Source organism: Manis javanica, chromosome 3 (genome assembly GCF_040802235.1).
Source record: "Manis javanica isolate MJ-LG chromosome 3, MJ_LKY, whole genome shotgun sequence".
In the NCBI taxonomy this organism is placed as follows: Eukaryota; Metazoa; Chordata; class Mammalia; order Pholidota; family Manidae; genus Manis; species Manis javanica.
The window spans coordinates 82128892-82149891 of NC_133158.1; the positions used below are offsets into that span (position 1 = coordinate 82128892).

The 21000-nt window shown below is 34.5% G+C and overlaps 1 protein-coding gene across 8 annotated transcripts in view; it reads right to left on the bottom strand.

Annotated features, from left to right (window-relative positions):
- The window catches only part of EPHA6 (EPH receptor A6), a 953598-nt gene that overhangs the window by 839879 nt on the left and 92719 nt on the right, over positions 1–21000 (bottom strand). For all 8 annotated transcript variants that reach the window (XR_012129240.1, XM_037001712.2, XM_073231795.1 and 5 more), the window contains exon 2: positions 19567–19631. Coding sequence is in view for 5 of the 8 variants with exons in the window: in XM_037001712.2 (XP_036857607.1) it covers positions 19567–19631 (65 nt within the window). In the remaining 3 variants the exon portion in view is untranslated. The remainder of the gene's footprint in view (positions 1–19566; positions 19632–21000) is intronic.

Sequence of the window (21000 nt, forward strand, 5' to 3'; positions counted from 1 at the left end):
ATAAAATTTATTTTTATTATTTATTAAATTGGTTTATTTCATATTGACCCCACCATATCCAATATTATGTTAATTGATTTTTATCTCCATTTTTTCTGTAAATGAAAGCAAAATGCTGAAAATTGAATTTTAATGAGATAAGGAAATATAAACTATCTTTAAGTGCCATATTCATAGTTTCCATCTAAGGAAAGTTTTATCTGCTTTTTAGGTTTTCAGTAAAGTAATAAAACATAGTTCTAAATGATTTAAACCCAATGATAGATAATAAGTCAGGACTAAATTAAGCAAAATGCTGATGACATATGAAGTGCACTGTAAGTGAAAATTTATGAAGTGTATTTTTCCATAATAATACTAATACTCTAAAATAATGAACCTGTTCATTCAGTTTTTCACTTAATAAACTAATATTCATTGACTGTTTACTCTGTGCTAGAAATTAATATTAGATACTGAGGATAAACTAGTAACAAGGTAGACAATATTCACAAACGTTCCCTTTACAGGTTTTTCATTTTTCAAATGTTATTCTGACTCTCCTGTAAAGGATTATAATTGAGTGCTTAGAGGGTTCAAATCTTAAAAAGCTACTGGAAACCACCACATAGTACTATTTTTAAGAGAGAAGCCATTGTTGCAATGCTATTATCTAAATACAAAAATTACAGCCAGGAGGTGCATGATAGTATTTAATAGCATTAGATCATGCACAGTATCACTGCACTGAAACTAGTCTATTAAGTCTCCAACCCTGGACTGAAACTAAATACTTTGCCTGAGTTATCTTTTCAAAATTCAAGTCTAGGATAATGATAACATACCTTACCATGCCCTACAAGGCCTTGCTTGTTAATATGCTAATTTCCTCTTTCTCCATCTGTCTCTTCTTGACCTCTGTTGCTTCTTTTTGCTTGACCACCTTCACTCTAGCTCTCACTCTCACTCTCTTGCTCAAGTTCATTTGCTCTCTCTTCTCCAAATATAGAGAATTCTGTCCATTCATTTTGTTTCATGTGCCTTGCAAATTTTGTTTCCACTTTCTAAGAAGTGCTTTCTTTCCTTTTCTCCTGCCAGTACATATTTATTCTGTATCTCCCCTCTATAGTCACTATGGGAAGCTCTCTTTTTATTTTTCTGACCAGATTAAATCCCTTAATTTAAACTCCAGTGGCATCTCTTCTCCATAAAATTTATACTTACCACATTTGCAATTTTACACTTACTATATTATATGATTATTTGATTAATGTCTATCTCCCATCACTGATTTTAAGGACATGGGCCATATCTTTGCTAATTATTTTAGTCTTACAGGCAAGAACAATGAGCTTTTAATAAATAATTGGTGGATGCATGGATAGATCAATAAAAGGACAAATTAATGACTCTGTTGAATATACACTGATAATTCTTTTCTCCATGAATCACAATTACCATTTGAATTAAGACAGTCTTATTTTTTATAACAATTGTAAGTAATATCTTTTAAATATATAATAAAATCAGATTCTGCTTATTCTTCTTTCTAATATCAGGAAGCATGTAATAGATTTTTAAGGTATTTTTCTACATATATCTAACACATATTAACTTTATATATTAACTCCTGATTCCAAAGTTTCCTTGAAGTCATTTTCTGGTAACATTTGTGACTGTTGGGAAAATATCAGCAGTAAACCACTCTAAATGATTTTAAAATTACACAGTAATAGAGAAGTGATTGTGGTTACCAAGGGGGAGAGGAGTGGGCAGAGGATTGGGGACAGAGGGAGGGTGCCTGCTGAACCACTGTGATGTACATTTGATAAATTTTTTTAAAAAATTACAAAGTAATTACAAACTAATGAAATACATGTGAAATATACATTTAGTAAATGTTTCTTTTTAAACAATAAATATATCCATTGTGGAGAATTTGAGTAAAAAAAAGAATATATGAGCAAAAACACAAATCACATTCTTAATATGTGGTTTTACTTCCTTTCATGCTTATTTGTTCTAGCACAAACATTTTAAAAATAAAGATTAGAAATGTTTTGCTATTTATTTCACTTAATATCATACAGGGCAGTATTTCAATACTATTAGAGCCTATAGTATAATAACAATTTTAATAGTTGTATAATATGCAACTCTATCATCCTAGCATGATCTCATCCTCAAACTCACCTTAGGGTTCAAGGTGGCTGTTGATGCTCTAGATACCATATCTGCATTCTAGATAGTAAAGGGGGAATGTATCAGTCAAAAAGGTTAGGCCTGTAGTCCACAGAGTTCATTTTAAGCAGCCTTCCTGGAAATTCCACAAAACACCTCCATTTATTTCTCATTGGTTAGAACATAGTGTTTTATCACACTATTAGAAATATACTAGAAACTGTAGGGGTTTTTTTGTTGGACACACTGCTGTATCAAAATCAAGGTTCTGTGAGAGAAGAAAAGGAGAATGCATATTGGATAATGACTAGTAGTTTAGTTCATTCAGCTAAAATCCATTTCCTCCTCTTCCCAGGCTAACCTGCATTTCCTGTCTCCCTTGTAGTTGGGTGTAGTAATGTGAATGGGTTGTAGCCGGTGAAATATGGGAAGTAATATGTGTCACTTCTGAACTTTTAAAAAGGAAGGTTATCCTCTTTATGGAACCTAGAAGGAGGAACTTCTGCCAACTAGGAATACTTACTTAGGACTATTACAAGAGTGAGAATAATATTCTTTAGTGTTTGAATTTTTATACATTTGGAGCTTATTAGTAATGCAGTTAACATTACGTGAACTAAGATCAGAGTGACCATACAATTTATTAGCCAAATGAAGATACTTTTAAAAATTAATAAGGCAGAATTAATAACCATTCTAGGACTACAGCAATAAAACAGGACTGTTCTAGACAAAACAGGACTTACGGTCATCTAAACAATTAGCATTGTCTTTATAAATAGAATAAAAATAACTGTAATATGTTTGCTGTATCTATTTATCTAGAACAATTCTCAATAGGAACCACAAAGAAATCCCTTCCAATGTGTATCAGAAAACATTGCATTGAAGATAATCATATAATTTGATGAGTAACATGATTAAATTGAGCTACCTAAAGCAACAATACAGATTATATATATACTATATATATATACACATTTTATATATACATATACATACACACACTTTAAATATATTTTTATGTGTGTATATATATATATTTTTTAATTCCTACTTTAATGATTTTATTTGAAAGACTTTTTAAAATTTCATTGAAATATTTTGGTATACACTGCTACCTAATTATTGGGGAGATGAAGACTAAGTTAAGCATTACATTTATGAGAACAACAGGTTTTACTTTGCTAAAATAAAACAAAGCCAAACCATTTTAAGAACCTATTTTGTTTACTATGGTACATTAGTTCAAAATACTAATTGCATGGAATACAGATTACAAAAACCTATTTAACATTTAACGCTGACCTATGCTTTTTGAAAGCTTGACTAGTTAGTATAATTCTCTCAAATTTGCAGTCCATCTATCAACCATTAAAAATCCGTATGTTCTTTATTTTTATCTTCATCTTAATAACAAGGTGCAGAATTAATAACCATCTGGGGTTAATATTTCTCAGATGTGACTAAGATCATCAACTGTTCTAACTAAACCAGTCATTAATTCTTTGGAGGTGTATTATGTCTTGATTGGTGCTGCTTAGATGGCTTATAAGCTGTTTTATAGGCTTTATTTTATAAGTAAATATCTTTCCCACCCACTTTTCAACTTTAATTTTAGTGAGAAAATGGACTGTACCGTCTAACATACAAAAATGAGAGTATATGTATAAACTTTTCTACCTGTATTCAAGAATGCTGTAAAAGTCCAGTTTTCACAACCAAATCATGTTTCACAACTGATTCTACCCAAAGTTAGTATCAAACTGCTCCAACTCCAATGAGAGTTGTAAAATACAGACTTTTACCAATATCTCCTAAAATAATTTCTTACTTGTACATCTATTTGGCTATTCAACCAACTTTTATTGAACACCTGTCAATAGCAATTACTATACTGCCTAACTCATATATAGATGACATACCCAATCCATTCCTCCAAGAGTTCACAATCTAGTAAGAGACAAACATTCAAATATTGTGAGATAAATGCTGATATGTGCACAGAGTTCTAGTTGTCCCCAAAAAAGGAGTTTCCTAATTCAACTTTCAGCAGTATAAGTCTTCCCAGAAAAGATGGAGAATCTTCTGTGCTTTAAAAGACAAACAGGAGAAAGCCAGAGAAGGTGAACTTCAGATAAACTCAACAACATGGTCTTATATCCAGAGATAAGAGAAAAGCAATTAACATGGAAGAAATTACAAAAGTTTATTTAGAAAAAGCTGAAAGGTGGGAGTGTTTAAAGGTCAGAAAATATCAGAAGATGAAAATGGAGAAGTAGCTGTGGTTAAATGTAAGGGGAGCAGGGGTAAACTAGGGTAGGGACAGGATTAGATCTTCAGATTAGGAGATCACTTCCTGCAACAGGATGAAGGATAAATTGGAAAGGCTGGTGGAAGGGGTTGGAGAAAGATGCAAACCAAGTGGGAAATTGAAAACCACAACCATGGCAATTTGGAGAAAAAATCATAAAAAGTCAAAATGATGCAGGGATGATAGAGACTTATTTGAAAGAACTTTAACAGGTAGAATCAACAGGATTGGGTGACTGGTTGTGGGACATAAGAGTAGCTATTCATTCATTTACTCAATCACTTAAAATAACAATTTATAGAAATATTTGGCCTACTATAATTCACCTAGTCATTAAGCATTTTACTAATAATCTCTTAGTATTTTATAAGCAAATTTATTAGCATTTGTAGGTATGTTCTTTGGACTTAGATGTAACTCTTTCCTTTATAAGTAAAATGGTTTTTAAATATTTTGAATGACTCCAGTTAAAAAAATTAGAACTTTCTAATAAAACCAGAATTTTAGCTTACTTATACAATGCAGGCATTCATTTTTACAAAGAATAACTGGAAGCTTCTCTTGAAAGCAGGAGACAAAAGTTAAAGCTCTATAAGTAACAATGTAAAAAATAAAGAGAATAAAGACTATATTATGTAAATCAAGGATAACTAGCTTAAAAAACCCATACCTTTAAAAATATATATGCTTACAGAAAGACATCATCAAGACTATATATTAAATAACAGCAGAGATATTGGAAAAATGAATTGCATACTTATTTGTCAGATGCCCAAAGAACATGAAACTAATCACATGTTCACAGATATCAGTAAATATTTCACATCTAATTTCCTAAATTATTTTCACTTGCTTCTCTTACTTTTTTTCCCTCACCATAGAATTCATATCATCATTATCCAATATTACATGTTCTTTGAACTGTTAAAAATAAGGCAGTCATTCATTCATTTACTCATTCCTTCACTATTTTGCCAATGCTCCTATACAGAAAGGAATATTCTGAGAAAATGCAGAGAGAAATGGCACAGATCATAGTTACTTAGGTATTAAATATATAAAAATTTATGGGCTCTAATAAGCTATGCATATCCATTTGCCTGTTTCCCTGCATTGCCTACATAAAGGGAGGTCATTTGTTCATATATGAGTTGATAAAAGAAGGTCTGTAGCTCTGGATGATTCATATTCCCACGATCCCCTCCTCCAGGAAATTTTACTTTCCATGCCTTTTCATGTTTCCTGGTCTGCTTCAAATAGTGCCAGTATTTCACTGCCTTCTTTTATTTTTTCTGTCATCTTCATCATCATCATCATTAACAGTTTTACCATCTGCCTTTACAATCTGGTGGCTCACATACAGGGAATTAATTTTAGGAATGGCAAAAAACTGGTTCTGGAAATTTGGCAGCAACCTGGTCATCTCTATGTGTGCTGATTGCCCGGCTCTTTCCTTTTCTCATGGCTTTTTCTCTGCATGTATTATGTTCTTTTATTACTTACTAGTTGCCCTTTAACTACTGTTTTTTCCTGCTCTTTTAGAACGTTTACTTGCACATGACTTTGGTTTACACAGCCTCTCTGCTCTAATCCTTTTCCATGTATCTTTCAGTGTATCTTTATGGCAGAAATTTCTGATTGCTTTTTTCCCTGGTCTCTGAACTTAGAAATTCTAAATTCCTTAAAAGTAATCTTCTTTAGCCATTTATAGAAATCATATGTGAGAAGTGACAAACAGCCAATTTGGCAATTAATTAGATGTCTTTCAATCAGGTGTCCACCTTTGTCCCAATAAGATATGGTTTAGGTAATAGGGCGTCTTGACATTAAACATAATGGATATCCTTCAACCAACCTCTTAGTCAATTTACTTAAAAGATGATGTGAGAATGACAAACTCTAAGATTTCTCTAATTTCTTTTGTAATTCCTCTAACATCTCCAATATGTTTATTTCTGAAGGGGTATTTTTTTGGGGGGATCAGACTACTTTATATTTTACACTGAATTAGCTTATAGCCATTAACAGACATGTATGAAGACATAGTTATTAAAAATGAGAAAAAAAGAGGAAATACACTAAAGGAATTTATTTTAGTTCTTTTCTAAAACAAAAAAATATCAAAACAATCCAAACATGCATAGTATTTATTCTTACGGCATTAACTAAACAACTGTATTTAATAATTAACCAGGATGGATGGTTAATTATTAAATACAGTTGTTTAGTTAATAATTAGGCAATCTTTTTATACCAAATCTGTGTCATACTAACAACACTTTAACTAGGTTAAGACTGAACTTGAGCACCCTTTTAGGTTTTACTGAATCCTCCACAGCATAAATCACAATGTTGAAAATCAATCCATGGTCACAGGAACACAGAATAGCTACCAATCTTAGCTTTGTGATGGAGATGACCATGATTTTATACCAGTTCCCTTAATTAAATCACCACGAACAGATCATGTAACTTTTCTCAGGTTCAGTTTTTTCATCTATAGAATGGTGCTCATAGTATTTACTTCCTATGAATAGTATTTTAAGATTAAATGGAAAAGCTACATAAAATGCTTAAGCAGAGTTCTTATTGCCAGACCCATAACATTAATAATTTGAATATCCTGAGGCAGAAATTTACATTGGGTGTTCTGCAAAGCCAAGATATGTGAAACTAAATTTCTAAGAGTTCCTGGGAGTGGCCATGATCTACTACTCAACCTGCACATCACAGGAAAGCTCTGAATATTCCTTTATTAATTTATAAAGAACAACAATGATGCCATGTAAATAAAAGCATACAAGTTCGATTATTTTTTTATTAAATGGGCTTGAAAATAAAATAAGTTGCAATTAATATGACTGAAGTGGAAAGAATGTAGGAAAATGAAAGAGAACAGTTCATTGCATAAAAACAGAAGGTAGGGATAGCTAAGTAAGTCATAATTTGTGAAACTGTTTAAGCAAAAGTTCCAGCCAGTTATGTAATGTCTCTGATAGTTGAAAATGTAAAGGAACCACTTTGAAATATGTCAGAGCTTTCAGGTTTTCTTAACAAGGCCTACTCTCGGAGAAACTATTTCACCAAAGTCTAGCCTGCTGAGTTTTTATTGAAGTTTAACCTATTTGAGGGAAGGAACAGCTCCAGGCTGCTCTAGCCTTCCATGTAAGGGAAGGAAAATCTCCTGTTCCAGTTCTCTAGCCATCCTGCCCCACCTAATGTGGGAAAAGAAAACAGAAGTATTGGTGAAGTTCACAGTCCAGGGCCACAGACTTACCAAAAGACTGAGTCTTAATTACAAGACTGTAGAAGGATTTCCCTCCCACCCCACCTTTCCACTCACTCTACATTATGTTAGTCTAAAGGCCTAATACCTCAGTTCCTTTTACCCAGACCTTAAGTCCATCTTTCAATAAAAAATTACAAGATGTACTAGAAGGCAAAAAAAAAAAAAGAGAGAAACTGTTTGAAGAGATGAAAGCATCATCAGAACCAGAGTCAGGTATTGCAGGAATAATGGAGGTATGAGACAAGGAATTTTAAAAAACCATGACTAATAAGCTAAGGTCTTTAATTGATAAAGTAGACAACATGTAAGAACTAATGGATACTGTAAGTGCAGAGATGGAAATCCTAAGAATAAATCAAAAAGAAATGCTAGAGTTTAAGAAGAAGGTAACAGAAAAGAACAATGTCTCTGATGGGCTCATTAGTAGATTACATAACTGAGGAGAGAATCTGAGTTTGAGGAGGTAACAATTAGAAAATTCCAAAACTGAAAGTAATGTCTTTCAAATGTGAAACACTATGACTGAAATTAATATAATGGATATTTAGAAAAATGACCACATGTGAGGTTTCTTAGAAGAAAAACTATTTAGATATCAATTTTGGAAACAATTTAACTAAAACAATCCATTTTTAACAGAAATTATCACTAAAGTTTATACTTTTGTAATTCAAACACATATATATTTATAGTTTTGGATAATTTTGATGTATTATAAATGAATCAAAATGCAGTACTAGTCTGCTACTATAATAAATTGGCTCTTTTTATATGAAATATAGAAATTGCAATGCAAAAACAAAAATTATTACTAGTATTCTATTTTCCATTATAAATATATTCCATCTTTGATTCTTCAACTCTGCAACAATATTGGGAAATGATAGGCTCTAATCAATGGAATAAAATATCTTTCTATACAGTTTAATTGTAATATAAGTCCCTTTTATTCTAAAAATCAATGTTTTACTATAAAAATCATTAGTAACTGAATTACTAGATTTACTTATAGCTTTTATTTAGACTGGAATTACTTATATTCCTAGTTTTCTAATTATCTCAGGGTAAATTTCCAAATACCAATTCACTATATCTAACAGATAAAATCACATTATCTTGTATGATCTTGCATTATTCAAACCCTAATGATCATCTAAAGTCACAACATACAAAACATTCATATGTGATATTCGAAGCCAATATCTGGTATTGAGAAACACAAAGTTTTGTAATCTCTGATTGTAATTAATATAAAATAACACTTAATATCCAATCGCACTTTTTTTGCTACTAACTTTCAGTTTTTTCTTCATATTTTTGTTAAGGTGTATCTCATTTTAAAAGAAAAGTTTAATTTTGAATATAGGAGTGCCTAAATCTATGTCCACCACAGCTTTGTAACAAAGCTCTGACCTACTATTATACATTAGCAGCCAAAAGAAAAGAGTGGGGAAAAAAAATATGTGGGACAAGCAAATCTTACACTTTCTTGCTAAAAGTACAATTATGAATAAAAATAAGTGGTGAAAATCTCTCAGGTGACTTGATGCGAGTGCTTAAAAATCAACTCCTTTCCATCCTGTTAGATAGGTATAATTGTAGGTATAAATCAAATAATATCTTATGGAATTACTATTATTATAAAATGTTATGTTTTAACTATCAGGTTTTATTCAGCTGTAAGTACCTTTGAAAACAAATATGTGACTACCCAAACAAATCACTTATCTTTTTCAAAATTACAGTATTGAAAGAAAAAAGTGACAAGGCTATTAAATTTTAAGAAATCTCAAATATAATTATTAAAGCTTAAAGGAAACACTGTTTGTAATCATGAAATCCCTTTTTGGTATTATGAAAACTCTTTTATTTTTTCTGATTAGTAACAGTTACTCAGTAACTGAAATCTTTTTTTTTTTCTGTTTAGTTGCTTAATCAGAGTTAATATGAACCACAATGCCCCAATATGACAGATTCCCACTGCTGTGTAGCATTGAATCAGGCCCAATTTATATTAAGGATTTTGAATGTCACATTTGACTACAGTCCTTTTTACTGTATTTTTCTCTTTCATCTCCAATGTTATATATAGGCTAAAAATAAACTAAATAAATAAAAATATCAAAGGAAAGGAGTAAATATGAGTTAGGTTTCAAAAAAAATTATAGTTTTTTCATACAATTTCATATCATGAGAATAAATTCAGGACATATTTTTTATTGTTTTGTACAGTTATTGCAGTGTCTACTGTTTCTTTTTTTCTCATTAGCACTTAACAGCATGACTACTTAAAAACTAGCTATCTCCTTCCCAGGAAATTTTCAATATTAAAATAGGTTCTCCAGATCGCTTGGGAAGGAGCCAACATGGGGGCGTGAGTAGGACAGTGGGAATCTCCTCCCAAAAACATATATATTTTTGAAAATACAACAAATACAACTAATCCTAAAAGAGAGACCAGAAGACACAGGACAACAGCCTGAGTACATCGACACGTGCGAGAGCCCAGCGCCTGGTGAAAGGGGTAAGATACAAGCCCCGGCTGGAGGGACCTCAGCATACCTCCCCCCAGCTTCCGGAGGGAGGGAGAGGGAGCCCAGGACTGCTAAACACCCAGCCCCAGCCACCCGCACCAGAGCGCAGACACAGTGCATGCGTGGAGGGCTGGAAACAAGGGAAATAGGGCAGCAAGACCTCTGAGCAGGTGCCAAAGCTGATGCCCCTGTGACAAAGAACAGACAGTGCTCTTTGAAAGTCTTAAAGGACAGGGATTTAACAGCTAGACGGAAACAACACAGGCCACAGCCCAGTGGCTGGAAATTACAGGGAAAACTGGGTGCACTGACCCCATGGCCAACAGCTCTGAGAACCCTCACGGAGGTAAACAGCCAAACAGCACCCCCCGCCAATCCATTACCCCTCCCGGCGCTGTGAAAGCAGAGAAACAGCGTAAGGCAAAACACGCCCACAGAAAGGCAGAAAGGAAAATTCCTACACTTCGGCCTGGCAAGACACAAAGACCCAGCCTACACGCAATTACCCAACAGAAGCCACTAGGGGTCGCAGTTGTCCCAGTAAAGAAAGGCCAGTAGCAAGGGAAAAGTTTGGCCCTCCCAGCTGACAGTCAATAGCACCTGTCAACATGAAAAGGCAAAAATATATGATCCAGACAAGACTAACCCAGACAGCTTCAGCATCTGCTACATCTTCCCCTGAGAAGGAACCTGGGGAGATAGATTTAGCCAGTCTTCCTGAAAAAGAATTCAAAACAAAAGTCATAACCATGCTGATGGACTTGCAGAGAAATATGCAAGAACTAAGGAAAGAGAATACAGAAATAAAACAAGCTCTGGAAGAACTTCAAAACAGAATGGACAAAATGCAAGAGACTATTAATGGTCTAGAAAACAGAGAACAGGAATGCAGAGAAGCTGATGCAAAGAGAGATAAAAGGATCTCCAGGAATGAAAGAATTCTAAGAGAGCTGAGTGACCAAACTAAAAGGAACAATATACACATTATAGGAATACCAGAAGAAGAAGAGAGAGAAAAAGGGATAGAAAGTGTCTTTGAAGAAATAATTGCCAAAAACTTACCCAAACTAGGGGAAGAAATGGCCTCTCAGACCGCAGAGGTACACAGAACTCCCATGACAAGGGATCCAAGGAGGGCAACACCAAGACATATAATAATTAAAATGGCAAAGATCAAAGACAAGGACAAAGTATTCAAGGCAGCCAGAAAGAAAAAAAAAGGTTACCTACAAAGGAAAACCCATCAGGCTATCATCAGACTTCTCAACAGAAACCCTACAGGCCAGAAGAGAATGGCATGATATACGTAATGCAATGAAACAGAAGGGCCTCAAAACAAGACTACTGTATCCAGCACGAATATCATTTAAATATGAAGGGGGGATTAAACAATTTCCAGACAAGCAAAAGTTGAGGGAATTTGCCTCCCACAAATCACCTCTTCAGGGTATCTTACAGGGACTGCTCTAGATCGGAGCACTCCTAAAAAGAGCACAGAACAAAACACCCAACATATGAATAAGGGAGGAGGAGGAATTAGAAGAGAGAGAAATAAAGAATCATCAGACCGCGTGTATAAGAGCTCAACAAGCAAGTTAAGTTAGACAGAAAGATGGTAAAGAAGCGAACACTGAACCTTTGGTAACTACATACTTAAAGCCTGCAATGGCAATAAGTTCATACCTTTCAATAATCACCCTAAATGTAAATGGACTGAATGCACAAATCAAAAGACACAGAGTAATAGAATGGATAAAAAAGCAAGATCCATCCATATGCAGCTTACAAGAGACTCACGTCAAACCCAAAGACATGCACAGACTTAAGGTCAATAGATGGAAAAAGATATTTCAGGCAAATAACAAAGAGAAGAAAGTAGGTGTTGCAATTTTGGTATCAGACAAGACAGACATCAAAATAAAGAAAGTAACAAAAGACAAAGAAGGACATTACATAATGATAAAGGGCTCTGTCCAACAAGAGGATATAATCATTATAAATATTTATGCACCCAATACAGGAGCACCAACATACCTGAAACAAATATTAAAAGAACTAAAGGAGGAAATACAATGCAATGCATTCATTCTAGGAGACTTCAACACACCACTCACTCCAAAGGACAGATCCACCAGACAGAAAATAAGTAAGGACACAGAGGCACTGAACAACACACTAGAACAGATGGACCTAATAGACATCTACAGAACCCTACATCCAAAAGCAACAGGATACACATTCTTCTCAAGTGCACATGGAACATTCTACAGAATAGACAATATACTAGGTCACACAAAGAGCCTCAGTAAATTCCAAAAGATTGAAATCCTACCAACCAACTTTTCAGACCACAAAGGCATAAAACTAGAAATAAACTGTACAAAGAAAGCAAAAAGGCTCACAAACACATGGAGGCTTAACAACACGCTCTTAAATAATCAATGGATCAAAGACAAAATCAAAATGGAGATCCAGCAATATATGGAAACAAACGACAACAACAACACTAAGCCCCAACTTCAGTGGGACACAGCAAAAGCAGTCTTAAGAGGAAAGTATATAGCAGTCCAGGCATACTTAAAAAAGGAAGAATAATCCCAAATGAAAGGTCTAATGTCACAATTATCGAAATTGGAAAAAGAAGAACAAATGAGGCCTAAGGTAAGTAGAAGGAGGGACAAAATAAAGATCAGAGAAGAAATAAAGAAAATTGAAAAGAATAAAACAATAGCAAAAATCAATGAAACCAAGAGCTGGTTCTTCGAGAAAATCAACAAAATAGACAAGCCTCTAGCAAGACTTATTAAGAGGAAAAGAGAGTAAACACAAATCAATAGTATCAGAAATGAGAAAGGAAAAATCACGACGGATCCCACAGAAATACAAAGAATTATTAGAGAATACTATGAAAACCTATATGCTAACAAGCTGGGAAACCTAGGAGAAATGGACAATTTCCTAGAAAAATACAACCTTCCAAGACTGAGCAAGAAAGAAACAGAAAATCTAAACAGACCAATTACCAGCAACGAAATTGAAGCAGTAATAAAAAAACTACCAAAGAACAAAACCCCCGGGCCAGACGGACTTACCTCAGAATTTTATAAGACACACAGAGAAGACATAATACCCATTCTCCTTAAAGTTTTCCAAAAAATAGAAGAGGAGGGGATACTCCCAAACTCATTCTATGAAGCTAACATCACCCAAACACCAAAACCAGGCCAAGACCCCACCAAAAAAGAAAACTACAGACCAATATCCCTGATGAATGTAGATGCAAAAATACTCAATAAAATATTAGCAAACCAAATTCAAAAATACATCAAAAGGATCCTACACCATGACCAAGAGGGATTCATTCCAGTGATTCAAGGATGGCACAACAATCGAAAGTCCATCAACATCATCCACCACATCAACAAAAAGAAAGACAAAAACCACATGATCATCTCCATAGATGCTGAAAAAGCATCTGACAAAGTTCAACATCCATTCATGATAAAAACTCTCAGCAAAATGGGAATAGAGGGCAAGTACCTCAACATAATAAAGGCCATCTATGAAAAACCCACAGCCAACATTATATTGAACAGCAAGAAGCTGAAAGCTTTTCCTCTGAGATCAGGAACTAGACAGGGATGCCCACTCTCCCCACTGTTATTTAACATAGTACTGGAGGTCCTAGCCACAGCAATCAGACAAAACAAAAAATACAAGGAATCCAGATTGGTAAAGAAGAAGTTAAACTGTCACTATTTGCAGATGACATGATACTGTACATAAAAAACCCTAAAGACTCCACCGCAGAACTACTAGAACTGATATCAGAATACAGTAAAGTTGCAGGACACAAAATCAACACACAGAAATCTGTGGCTTTCCTATACACTAACAATGAACCAACAGAAAGAGAAATCAGGAAAACAACTCCATTCACAATGGCATCAAAAAAAATAAAATACCTACGAATAAACCTAACCAAAGAAGTGAGACTTATACTCTGAAAACTACAAGTCACTCTTCAGAGAAATTAAAGGGGACACTAACAGATGGAAATGCATCCCATGCTCGTGGCTAGGAAGAATTAATATCGTGAAAATGGCCATCCTGCCCAAAGCAATATAAAGATTTGAAGCAATCCCTATGAAACTACCAGCAACATTCTTCAATGAACTGGAACAAATAATTCAAAAATTCATATGGAACCACCAAAGACCCCGAATAGCCCAAGTAATCCTGAGAAAGAAGAATAAAGTAGAGGGGATCTCTCTCCCCAACTTCAAGCTCTACTATAAAGCCATTGTAATCAAGACAATTTGGTACTGGCACAAGAACAGAGCCACAGACCAATGGAACAGACTAGAGAATCCAGACATTAACCCAGACATATATGGTCAATTAACATTTGATAAAGGAGCCATGGACATACAATGGCGAAATGACAGTCTCTTCAACAGATGGTGCTGGCAAAACTGGACAGCTACATGTAGGAGAATGAAACTGGACCATTGTCTAACCCTATATACAAAAGTAAACTCAAAATGGATCAAAGACCTGAATGTAAGTCATGAAACCATTAAATTCTTGGAAAAAAACATAGGCAAAAACCTCTTAGACATAAGCATGCGTGACCTCTTTTTGAACATATCTCCCCGGGCAAGGAAAACAACAGCAAAAATGAACAAGTGGGACTATATTAAGCTGAAAAGCTTCTGTACAGCAAAAGACACCATCAATAGAACAAAAAGGAACCCTACAGTATGGGAGAATATATTTGAAAATGACACATCCAATAAAGGCTTGACGTCCAGAATATATAAAGAGCTCACACGCCTCAACAAACAAAAAACAAATAACCCAATTAAAAAATGGGCAGAGGAACTGAACAGACGGTTCTCCAAAAAAGAAATACAGATGGCCAACAGACACATGAAAAGATGCTCCACATCGCTAATTATCAGAGAAATGCAAATTAAAACTACAATGAGGTATCACCTCACACCAGTAAGGATGGCTGCCATCCAAAAGACAAACAACAACAAATGTTGGCGAGGCTGTGGAGAAAGAGGAACCCTCCTACACTGCTGGTGGGAGTGTAAATTAGTTCAACCATTGTGGAAAGCAGTATGGAGGTACATCAAAATGCTCGAAATTGACTTATCATTTGACCCAGGAATTGCACTCCTAGGAATTTACCCAAGGAATGCAGCAATCAAGTATGAGAAAGACCAATGCACCCCTATGTTTATCGCAGCACTATTTACAATAGCCAAGAATTGGAAGCAACCTAAATGTCCATCGATAGACGAATCGATAAAGAAGCTGTGGTACATATACACAATGGAATACTACTCAGCCATAAGAAAAAGGCAAATCCTACCATTTGCAGCAACATGGATGGAGCTGGAGGGTATTATGCTCAGTGAAACAAGCCAAGTGGAGAAAGAGAAATACCAAATGATTTCACTCATCTGTGGAGTATAAGAACAAAGGAAAAACTGAAGGAACAAAGTAGCAGCAGAATCACAGAACTCAAGAATGGACTAACAGGTACCAAAGGGAAAGGGACTGGGGTGGATGGGTGGGTAGGGAGGGATAAGGGAGGGGGAGAAAATGGGGGTTATTAAGATTGGCATGCATGGTGGGGGTGGGAGAAAAGGGAGGGCTGTACAACACAGACAAGACAAGTAGTGATTCTACAACATTTTGCTATGCTGATGGACAGTGACTGTAAAGGGGTATATAGGGGGGACCTGGTATAGGGGAGAGCCTAGTAAACAAAATATTCATCATGTAAGTGTAGATTAATGATAAAAAAAAAAAAGCAGTTCCTGTGTGGTGACCTCCAATGAGTTCTACACAATGATATAAAGGGCATATAAAAGTGTAGGCATAGGGTCTGTTTGTGTTTATACAGAGGATCAAAGCCTAATTTGGCTACCCCGAAAATGAACTAAGATACGATATGAAAAAGAACTTCCAACATCAGCACTCTTAGGAAGACCCATGCCAGAAGATGACCATCAAAAACCTCCAACAACGATCCATGCACTGCTACAGGTGTAGATGCACTCATCCCACCAGTTCCTGGACTTGCCATGGCAATGAAGAAGGAGATATCTAAGCTGGCCTGTGCATACAGCAAAACAACAAATTTGACTGGATCTAAACTGTTGGAACTCAACCAAGAATTAGGAGAAGTGCAAACTGTAGCACTCCAAAATCTTACAACTACAGACTATTTACTGTTAAAAGAACATATGGGATGTGAACAGTCCCCAGGAATGGGTTGTTTTAATTTGTCTGATTTGTCTCAGACTGTTCAAGTTCAGTTGGACAATATTCACCATATTATAGATAAGTTTTCACAAATGCCTAAGGTGCCTAACTAGTTTTCTTGGTTGGGATGGCTGGTAATTACAGGTATGCTTTGGTTACGTAACTGTACTCCTATTATGTTAATGTGTGTGTGCAATTTAATTAGTAGTTTAAAACCTGTACATGCTGAAGTTACTCTACAAGAAGGTATGTCAAAGAAATAATCAATCTTCCCAGGTTTTCTTCCACCTGCTACTTCTATAGCTTTTCTTCTTCCGTCCTAATTATAATCCTTAAGTAGAACTCGTGCCTCATATCGAATTTACCGAGTATCATAATTCTTCCAAGTGGAAAAGACACCTCAAGACAAATGCTGGGCATAGAAGCCACAGGGCATAAAATATGCGAAGAAGTAAAAAGCTAACCTTTCCAAACAATAAGGCTTCTCTCTCACTTACCAACTTAACATTTCCCTGTATGGCCCCGGAAGATGACTGGTTAGCCAGAGACGGGTAAGATTCCTCAAGGGAGGAACAACCTAAGACAGGCACAGTCGCAGGGGGATCATCAGGTGAGAAAATGGGGATCCACAGAGGTGAGGCTTAGAACCTCACCCCCCCTGTTCTGAGAGAAATCTTCTGCATACATGGATGTTTTATTGCCCTTGTCTAGCTTGGATTAACACATAGTCTATAGGCACACACCTGATCATCTACATTTGCTCTCTTACAACACTAAACTATGTTTTCTACCTTTATCTTGTATCTACCTACCACTTCAGCATTTTATTAAAAATAATAATAATAAAGAGACAAATGTGGTATCCACATATAAATCAAGTATAAAAATCAAATGAATATTCATATTTGAACTGTTTATAGTTCATAATGCATGATCAAAACCAAAAGCCTCTGTGATGAATGCCCTTGTAATGTTCACCATGTAACTTATTCACTATGTAAGAATTTGTTCTCCATGTAAGAACTTGTTCGTTATGCTTCAGAAGATTGGAGACTGGCGAAAATTAGGCTTGGGGTGGATTAATGATTGTGCATTGAACATTGACCCCCCTATCCAGAATTTTATTGTTCATTTGATCAATAAATATGAGAGATGTTATGCTTCAGAAGATTGGAGAACTGTATCAAAGTTATTCCAAAAAGTAATCTATTCAGAGAAATACCAAATATACTTTACACAAGAAAATTGCCAGATGTATCATTCAGTTTTACTCTCTATCCATGGGTCATTGTGAAAATAAGGTGTAAAATATTTTAGTGCAATATCTGACAAATGGAAAACTTGAGGTATGCACCACTTTTCAAACAATTCTGCCTTCTCTTTCTGTAACTAACAAACCAGAAGTGGTAGGAAAAAATCTCCCTTTTAAAACAACCATGACAAAATGATCGCAAAAGTGATAGCAGTAAGTTTATTTGTAACACTGCAAGTCCCAGTGTCTCCTGGTTAACAGTTTTCTTTGAAATGCAGCCTGATAAAGACAAACACAATCTCTGGGGCAGAGGCATATCTCCTTCTATTCCTCACCTGGTTCTTTGACAATGACTACATGAAGTCAGTGGTAAAATAACTGCTGATATTTTGTTTTTTCTTTTCCAGAAAATGGAAGAAGTAGAGCTTATAAACTAATTATTTGTAAGTTCTTATAAGCCACTTTAATACTGAGAAGGGAAATACCTATTTCTTGGAAGGGTATTCAAGAAAAAAAGGTTAATTTGCTTCTTGAAATTAACTGATAAATGTGACATAATACATTCAACAAATTGATATTTATTCATTTCACTAGAAATAAGATAATGACAGTAAAGTATAATCTCAGTTTAAAAGACTTATTCTGAGAAATGGTTGGATACGAGTCTGTAAGAATATAATGAAAATTTCAGAAGAAACAAAACCGCAGTCTATAAGACAAACAAATCTTAAAAACAGCCTGTTAAACAAAGATAGGAAGATTTAACTCTTCATGGGAATTTTTAGTTGAAAATACACATTTAATGAATAACTTAATATACAAGGTCAATTTTATAAGGCAGTATTTGAATGATCTAAAAAATAAAACATTTTTGGATCAACTTCTTTCAGGTTTGAATTTATTAATGTAATAGAAAAAGCAATGAAAAAATGTCAACTAAAAATGTGATGAATGAGAATAACACAACTTCTAAGAAAAGGAAGAAAAGCCAACTCAAGTATATCTGAAAACAGTTGACTATCTCCATTATTGAAAATTTTATTTAACTAGATAAAATGAAAACACAGCTTCACAAACCATCCTTTTAGTTAAAATGAAAAGAGAAGAAAAATTGCAATATGAAAATGATGCAAAACATTTCAAAATATATAAAAAGCCAAGTATAACCATAGCCAACTGATGTCAGTACCTGAAAAACTACTTTGTAAATTATACATCTTTGTATGCCCTTCAAAAGCAACTATTCTCAGCTAACAAAACCTAGTCATAATATATATCTTTCTGCGAAGTTCAAAAAGCACATCCTGCTTTAGCAGACTCATATTTTCTAATAAAACACAAATTGTTAGGATCTGTAAAATCCACTTATGTTAAGATAATCTTAAATTTGTTTGTGCACAAATACTTTGTGAGGTTATCAAATTTAATAAAAATACATATAGAGAAAAAAGTGTCTTGAACTTACCCATGGACATTTATTTCTAAAGAAAATACTCATATGGGAGATATTCTAATATTACTATATATAAACATCATATTAAAGAACACCTACTAATTTAGAAGCAAGGATGTTTTACATGTAATTCCTGTTGATTACCAGCTCTAGATATATTTTGATCTTTTCTATGGGATTTAAATTATATGTTAAAATTCATCTAACAAAATTGTTCCTTTAATTAAAACAGACCCTAAAAACCTAGCGAGGATAACAATTTAAAAAGATATTTAAACTTACCCCATTTAATGGATATGTTTTCCATCCTAGCTCTCCCAGCACAGTTGTTGTATCAAGCAAAACAACTGGAATTAAATAAATAAGAAAATGAATGAATTTCTAAATTGATGCAGAAATATATGTTATTTAAGATCACTATGTCAACCAGCTTTACTATTATTCATTGCTTTAGCTTTAATAAGTTACATCATTTACTTTAAATTATTCATATATACTAAACAATGTATCATACTTAATATTAAGTGATAACACATATAAAGTGGTTATAGTTTTAAAACATGCAATTTGCATTTAACATTGCTAAATAAAATGCATAACTGAATGACAGAATTACCTAAGTCAGTTTCTAATAGCTGCCTTTTAAAATTAACAAATGTTGGAGGAGGTAATCAAGAGGAATCAACCACTGGTTGACACTTGAGCTGGACATGGGCAATTGGAAGCTGCTTGGCTCTCTCTCCTGTCCTTGCAATGTACAGTCTGCCTACCTTTCCCAAAGTGGGAGATGTTACAAGAACACAGCCTTGAGAGAGTAAGGTGGTGTTGAGAACAGCAGAAGGTATTCATGACTGAACCCAGTTAAGGCATCTGTATGAACTTTAAGATTCTGTTGTGCCAGTGTGGAGATCTACATATCTTACAGCCATACAAGACAAGCCTTGTTAAGTTCCCTTGCTTATTAAACCTGCCACCTGCCAATATAGAGTGGTCTGCCCCTTTCTTCAGTCTTTTTTCTGCCCTGCATGAGTACAGGAGCTAGTTTGCAAATCAGTAATATAATAAACACCTTGCTTTTCTCCCTACTTCCATATATGCAGTCTTTTTACACTGCATTAAAGTAAGAAAACCTGCATTAATGCAGGCTTCTGTATTTTCTCTCTGTGTTATTAAATGTCCTAGCATAAGATTTACAAAGTATGAAAATAACTTATTCTGAATAAACTTACTATCTTTGAAGCAAAGATTACATTATTATTATATATGCTAGTATATTTTCCCTGACCAAAAGTTATCTCATAATCTGGACAAAAAGGCAGACATATAAACAAATAATTAGAACAGAGTCTCTTAAATTGCAGACTAGAAGATTATATAATCTCCTAGCAATTAAGTTAGTCTATGGCTTCAGAGGGTAAATCTGAGAGGATTTCAGAAAGGAGATGCAAGCTGAAGACGGTGTCTTGAATCAGATGTGATGAGAAACATTTTCTTTTATACTATCTTTTATAAAGTAACTGAACTATATCTAAATCCGTTCTTAGTTGCTGGAGTCAGGACTAGGAGTGGGAATTATGTGGGTGAACTAGGAGATTAGAAATGAGATGGAAAGATATGTAGATACACGGATGATTTTTGTAGTGTTCTCAGCAGGTAAATGGCTAGAGTCCATGATTCAACAGAACTTTATTTTTAATTACTACCCGCAAGTTCCCG